Source organism: Gossypium raimondii, chromosome 10 (genome assembly GCF_025698545.1).
Source record: "Gossypium raimondii isolate GPD5lz chromosome 10, ASM2569854v1, whole genome shotgun sequence".
Lineage (NCBI taxonomy): Eukaryota > Viridiplantae > Streptophyta > Magnoliopsida > Malvales > Malvaceae > Gossypium > Gossypium raimondii.
Genome location: NC_068574.1, coordinates 4,870,235 through 4,877,576, shown reverse-complemented (window position 1 = coordinate 4,877,576; position 7,342 = coordinate 4,870,235). Strand labels below are relative to the sequence as shown.

The 7,342-nt window shown below is 30.3% G+C and overlaps 1 protein-coding gene across 5 annotated transcripts; it reads left to right on the top strand.

The window, feature by feature from the left end:
* Positions 1-1,228: 1,228 nt before the first annotated feature.
* Positions 1,229-7,227, top strand: LOC105776389 (uncharacterized). Of its 5 annotated transcripts, none has more exons than XM_052622095.1 (8): positions 1,229-1,337; positions 1,426-1,522; positions 4,053-4,316; positions 4,414-4,465; positions 5,458-5,508; positions 5,583-5,641; positions 5,797-5,842; positions 6,909-7,227. In XM_052622095.1, the coding sequence occupies exons 3-8, from the start codon at positions 4,191-4,193 to the stop codon at positions 7,049-7,051; spliced, it is 477 nt and encodes a 158-aa protein (XP_052478055.1). In that variant the 5' UTR covers positions 1,229-1,337; positions 1,426-1,522; positions 4,053-4,190; the 3' UTR covers positions 7,052-7,227. The 5 variants fall into 5 exon arrangements, with proteins under 5 accessions (XP_052478055.1, XP_052478058.1, XP_052478057.1 ...); XM_052622096.1 differs by having other exon boundaries at positions 1,273-1,337; positions 1,434-1,522; XM_052622098.1 differs by having other exon boundaries at positions 1,246-1,522; positions 6,967-7,227.
* The last annotated feature ends 115 nt before the right edge of the window (positions 7,228-7,342 follow it).

The following is a 7,342-nucleotide window of genomic DNA, read 5'->3' as shown; positions in this document are numbered from 1 at the left end:
ATGTATTATCTTAATTTCACATATGATTCAAGTTATGAAATATGTAATATGTTAGTACGATTCTACCCTTTTTATGCTATACTAAGGTGATGTTGCTAATATGGAAAAAAATTTTAGAACAACAAATTCTTTTCTCAACCATATTTTGAAGTTTTAAATGCATCAAATTAAAGAATTTGTGAATTGTTTATAGTATTTGTGTCGATACCATTCTCTCAAATAATATCACGACCTACGATATAGTGTAAGAAAACATTTTGTATCAACCTTATAATATTTGGGTTCATGGTCCAAATAGTCTATAGCTTAATTATAAAAACTTGTATAAACCTAATTTGGAGAAAGACTTATACTAGGTTATTATATCCCTTTTATAATCTGAAAATTAAATAAAAATCATATAAATTTTAAAATATATAACCTTTATAAAAAAATTATAAATTGTCAAATAACTTTCATAACACTTCTTATCAATAATATATTTATTCATAAATTTAGAAATTTGTTTTTATAAATAAATTATGATAAAAAAATGTAACATTTTTTACGAATAAGTATATTATTTTTATAATATATAGCATGGACACATAAATAAGTTATTTTCGTATTTTTTGGCCATAAGTTTTATAAATAAATATATTATAACAATTTTATAACATGTAAATTATTTTTATAATAAAATTTTTAGCCATACCTTTATAATTTTTAAGATTTAAATAATATAATTTTATAAAATACATAAAAATTATATTATTAAGATTTATAATATAAGAAAAAGTTTTCATAACCATCTATGTTCATGCTTAAAATATAATTTTTATAATTTGTATAAAATTAGTTTTTACAATTGAATTTGAATGCAATTACCTGTGTAATTATTCTAGTTCTCATTCTCCCCTAAGAATTGAAAAGTGTAATTGGGGTGAGTCACCAATTATAATGGCAACTTGAACCTATCATCATTATATAATTACATTTAAATCCAATTATTATATAACTTTTCAAGCATTACCTTATTATCTCTTATTAACAATATGGAAGGATCTTATTTAGTATAAAAGAACATATGACAACACTTGTTAACTCTAATCTTTTAGAAAAAAATTATCTAAGCAAACTCTAATTTAAAAGACAGAGCAAAGCCTAATCGGCTGGGTCCAAGAACAAGTATTGGTCTACGTAGATGACAACATGGGCTATCTGCTTAGCCTGATAAGGAAAGAGAGGCTGGCCTTTACCACCAAACTAAAATCCCAATCTTCCAAACTCTAACCCAGGAATGGCAACACCACCTAAGCCATATCACTATAAACGATTTCCCCTGAAATCAAATATTGGTAATCCCTAATCAGTCAGAGAGATCAATTCTTCGATTTTACCTGCGATTCTTCAATTGTTTTTTTTACTTACAAGGAAAAGCTTCAGTGTTTCAGTTTCTTGCAAACTTACATAACCCACACAGAGAAGACGATGAAGGTGGCCAAACATTCGGATTCTGTTTTTTGGTGAATCAGTATGCAAGGTTCGATTTCTTTATTTTGCGTATTTAAACTTTGGGTTTTCTTGTTTTTGTTTTTTTTGTTTTTTGTAATTTGTTGATGACCCTGAAATGAAGTGAAATCGTCGTCTCTGTGTATAGGGTTTTCGATCCTTTCATTTGTCTTCATCGTCGTCAGGGTCCTGTAATGCTTTCATTTCTTTTATATTGGGAATGCTTTCATTGGTTTGGAATAAATGTGATGTTGTTGGTGACGATAGGTTGGAAATGAGTTGGAGTTTAGCATAGATTATCTTGACAGTCTTGGATGAATTTTAGGGCTTACTGTATCTGGTGTTTTTTGAGTACCATCCAAAACAACACACATCTTATCATTGATACCTTCTAAACACGCCATAGAAAAAATCGACTTCCTGATAAAGTTCTTCTCTTCCAAGCTCATGGACCCATATTTTACCCTAATAACCTCCTGCAAAGCTTGTAAACACCAAAACTGAACCTGAACGAGCTTGCAAAAACACAACTTCTCAATACAATGGCTGCATATTGATGGGGTTTCTTTAATTTTCTGACAAGTTCACTGCTTGTAATTTTAACTCTGAATCTATGGCACCTGATTCATCAAAGCTAATCAATATTGCTTTTTCTACATCGTCCATATTGATTGATTTTTTTCCCTTTTTAACTGTTCAGTCCTTGTATAGTAGACAGTTCCCAGATCCAAGTTACAAACTTTATTTGATCCTAATTCTGGGTTCTTGAAGAGATATATAAGAGGGAGAAAAATATGGGTTTTTGAGATTTGGGTTATTGAGAGCTTACCTTATAGGTGAAGAGGTCAAATAAAGAAAGAACTCTTTTTTATATTTTACTTGTGAATGTGAGGTTTTAGGGCTTGGGTTTTTCTACTGTTAGAGTGCTGAAGAAGAAGAGGGGAAGAGGAGGAGAAAACCCTAAGGCGTGTTTGGATTGGCGTCTTTTAATTTATACGTTCTTTAGTTTCTCCACAGATGAAAAAGAAATCGTGTAAAAAATGGAAATTTAAAGAAGTTTGAAGAAATTTATTTAGTTTTCAAAACATTTATGTATCGTATTCCAATAAAAATTTGAATTATTTCTAAAGAAAAAAAAATAGTCTTTACTTTATGTATTGATATTTTTATATTATATTTCGAGACATTTATTTAATAAAAATAGAAAAATAGTAAAACAAAATAATATGTGGATAGTTTTAATTTACCCAACCTCTTCAATTAATTTTGTTTTGACATTTTCCTAGTTGAATAGTGGCTTATTAATTGGTAATATGAACTCAATTTTACAAATAAAATGTAAGGCATTACCCTTGCAATAATTCAGTTTAGCCAAAACCATACATATTCTTAGATTTACAAAGTTGAGAAAAATTAGTTTTATTTTTATGGAAACAAAATCAAGTTTTTATTACATTGTAATAATTATAATTTTGAGAATTTAGACATAAAATAATTACACAAAATATCTCAAGGAACCATTTGTTTAGAAAAAGGAAGAAAATTCCTAAATTGGCATCACATGACTAAAATAATTTAAATCCATCGGCTCCATAAGAACAAGGGAAGTCCAGACGAGTCATTAAATCTGGTCAGAACTACACCTCAAATACTGTTGCCACACAAGTAAATTCCACTTCCACTTCCACATTAACATCAACTGTAACTTGTATGTAATCACTAGAGATATCTATAAACACCTAACACGTATTTGGATATGAAATTATGATGAAACTTAGATAGTGGTGTTGACACTTAAGGCACGTTTGGTTCACTGTAATGGAATAGAACTGTAATAGTATTCTTGTATTTGGTTGAATGGAATGATGTTGTACTAGCATAAGAAAAAAAAACTAAAATGACTAGAATACTCTTAGCAGAATTTGTTTTAGGTAGATGATTATTGTTATTGTTATTAAATTTTAATAAGATTATTAATATAAATAATAAATAATTTAATCATATTTTAACATAATTATTATTAAATATAATTTAATAAAAATATGATTTAATAAAATTCTTAATATAATTATTCTTATATGAATTTACTAAAATAATAATATACAATAATATAAAAATAATATATAATCTACTTTATTATTTTTAAACCATAATACATATTTAATGTGCTAAAATATCATTAGTAAAATAAATAATTTAATTATTCTACAATAAAAAAATTAGAAGTAATAAATAACTTGAGAATTATATTTTGCATAAACATAATATTCATATATTAACATAACTTGAGAATTATATTTTGCATAAAACTCATCCTCTGGGCTTATACATTTGCTTAAACAAGATAAAAGAGGTAAGTTAATATTTTTGTTTAAGTTTATAGTGTATTTGATATACAATATTTTTTAAATTTATTTTGTGTAATAAAATATTTTTTCAAAAAAATAAAAAATAAAATAGTAATTAAATAATTTCTTTTTTTTTTTCCAAACTTTTAGCCCGATCTGATGTCAAAGTAACTGGCCCAAGGAATCTAAATAAACACTTCTCTATGGAAACAGGTTCGACCCATGTCTTTAGATGCAACAAAAAGATTGAAATAGTTCTGTTCTGTTGTGGAGTTACTGAGTTTTGTGTTCGTTTGGAGAAATCAAATTGTGAGGAAAAAGAAAGAAAAGAGGTTTTGGGAGATTGGTAGAATGGGGACAAGAGAAGTATATGAGGAAAAGCTAAGGAATGGAAATTTGCACCACGATCCAACCATCAACCCTGGCTTAGGTTCCGCTCGTTGTCCTCGTTGCCTCTCCCTCTTAAACCCTGATTCCGTAATCTCTTCATCTCTATTCTTCTTTTTTCTTCTTTTCTCAAGGTTTTGACTATTGAATTATGTTTTTCTTTTATTAATTTGTAATTCTTTTGCAGGACAAAGCTGAATGGACAATTACTTCAGTTTTGGAGGATGCCACTGCAGTGGTCCGTTTCATTTCTCCCTCTTTTGTTTTACTTGTTGGAAGAAACATAAATAATAACCCCCCCCAATGCTCTAATTTGTAGTTTAGGGCTACTTGCATGGTATAATTGGCCCTTTTGCTTACTAGAAGTTTCATAGTTTTTTTATCTTCATCCTGGAAAGCTGTAAACTTTTAGATGAGTTTTCAAAACTATTATATCCTAGCTTAGACTAGTTACCAAGTTTTCCCATGATTAACCTTTTATGTCTATTAGGAATGTACAGTTATACTGGCCTCAAATATATATATTCAATCTGGAGATTTCGTGTTTAAATCTTTTGAGGAGACAGATTTTGAGATTTGTGGGATGTCAGACTGGTACCTCCTCAAGGTGGAGCTCCAATGGTTTATTTTTCTAGGTAACAGAGAAAGAAAAAAAAAGACAACTTTAGAATATGAATATATGTTGGTTGGATATATACATATATTCGGCACCCATCCCAATCCTTGTAACATAGGGTTTCTGCTTTCAATGCAAGTAGGGACATGCCTTTTGAAGTTTGAAAAAAAAAATTGTTTGCGTAACTGAATCATTAGATGCTATCTTCTACATATCATTATCAAATCAATGTATGTGATTTTGATATGTTTGAACACTTTAATAATGTTATTTGTACTGTTAAAGTATGTGCAGTAATTGAAAATTGTAGCACTAGCTCTTTTCAAGTTGTATGTTTCTCAGAGATGGTAAAAAACTACGGTTACTTTTAGTCTAGTCTATTAAGCTACTTCTTCCTCTAATTCAGCGTGGAATCATTTGGCATTTAGATTCTTATGCCTTTCAAGAACAGCTCAGAGTATGGCAAGATCACCAAAAATGAAATCTTGTCCAAAAGTTTCACGTTTTGAATGAGATAGTATGGATCACAATCCTAAAGTTACCATAATTTTAAGTTAATGTGCCGAAAGATTGTTGATTGTTACAACATGTGTTGCATTTTTTGTTGCAAATTGGCTGGCTCTGGTATCGGGGGAATGCTTAGTGCAGTACATGGCTTTAATACTGGTATTATTGGACTCCTTTTGTTTTCACTGACTTTTACTTTTGCATGCACATCTCTTATGGTTCTTTATTTTCAGGGATCCCTTTCCTTCAGAATCACATCAAGGGACCTAAGTGGCTCCCTTTTGTAACTGGGGTATGCCATTTCTTTGTTCTAAATTGCATTTCCAACCCTTTTAATCTGCGACAAATCTCAAACATATTTTCCCCTTTTCATGGCTGGTAGAGAACTTTTTTTTTTATCTTGTTAAAGCTCACTTAATTTAATTCTAGGATCTTCTTTCTTGACAGATTCCTCTGCTGTTAATGTTTTCTGGCGCCAGTGCAGCTTTTGGAGGTATAAGTTTGCTCTTTCACTCTAGTTGTAAAGTAGCTTATGCAGTTCTCTGTTTGGAAATAAAGCATGATCACATTTGTGCAAATTTTATCCTTCATTGAGCTGAATCTATTTGCTGCAGCTTTTAGTCAAAAGTGATATGTGAGATATTTACAATGTACATCATATTCTTTATGAAGTCCTCTAAATAAATGATGGTCCTATTGTTGAATGTTGAGTACTTCTAAAATTATATAGTATGTTCAGTTTGCAGCAATTTCAGCAGCAAGTAATGTGATGGTTTAATGGTGCAGCACTGTCAAATTGTTCCTATTTGCATACTCATGTTTTTGCTATCCGCTCCAAGTAGGAAATAACAACAAATATTGTAACAGATAAACCCATTGATATGGTCTAGAAAACTATTATTAATAAAAAGATAATTATATTCCTTTGTCAAAAAATAAGTGGTAACCATTCAAGTATACTGGTATTCTCCCTTTTGAATTGCTTTGCTATTTGCATTCCCTTTTAACCTACACACTTACCTTGCATGTTATGGCCTTGAGTAGAGTGTGCAATGTTTGGCAAGTAATTTAGTTTTGTCTATGACTTCCGTATGTCATTGGATTAATTATTTAGTAGAAAAAGCTAAATAAGTTGTGGGCTGCTATTGTCTATCCAAGCATTTAGCAGGTGGTTTCTTGCACTTGTTACTCATGTCTTAAGTCCGTCTCCTCAAACCTTTCTTGCCTTAACCTATATTGACATTTAAGATCTTTAGAAGTTGCATGCATTTGTTTTTCTTGTGAAATTTGAGAGTATTAGGCACCTTGGCTTCATCTTCATGTCTTGTGGTTATGGTGCTTTTCTTCTGTAGGGATTTGATTGTACTGCCTTTCTTACTCTTAAAAAAAGAAGAAGGGGGGATTTAATTAGACTGCATTTACAAGTGAATTTTAGTCGAATGACTATTCTTGAGTAGCAGCAATCTTGAGAACTAGATTGTATTTTTAATGATTTTCCACTTTCTTTGTGTTTGTGTGATGTGTATAGACTGTGATTTGCAATTGATACGAGTTTGTAGGTTATGCACTTCCAAAGTTTGCTCAGCTCACCGTCACTTCCTATTATGCTGCCTCTAGTGCCTCGCATTATGGAATTTCACTGCTCACGCGACACATTGAAGATGCATATGCTACTACTCCTCAACAAGAAAGGCTAAGATGAATCCTTAATCATGCATTTACTCAAGATTCTACTTTCATCAGTTCTGAAATAGCAATATTGATGCCTATGTGTATAGAACTTTTGGATGAATCTGCTTTTTCCTTTTTAATTAATTTCTTTCTGATTTTTACATTTGTGTTCTTCGAAAATTAATATATAATATAGTAATATTCATACATTGGTGTACTTCTGAGGAATTTACTAGAAGATTTGGCTAATCATATTTAAAGATAAGATCACAACTTACCACTGAATGGTAATTGAATGTGTTACCTGATTTGTTTGAGGTGA

Bases quoted from the DNA above. Each gene is read 5' to 3' on its own strand.
- LOC105776389 (XM_052622095.1), top strand. From the start codon at position 4,191: ATGGGGACAAGAGAAGTATATGAGGAAAAGCTAAGGAATGGAAATTTG. The intron at 5,509-5,582 runs GTATTATTGGAC...CTTTATTTTCAG, and splicing joins AGTACATGGCTTTAATACTG to GGATCCCTTTCCTTCAGAAT. The intron at 5,642-5,796 runs GTATGCCATTTC...CTTTCTTGACAG, and splicing joins GGCTCCCTTTTGTAACTGGG to ATTCCTCTGCTGTTAATGTT.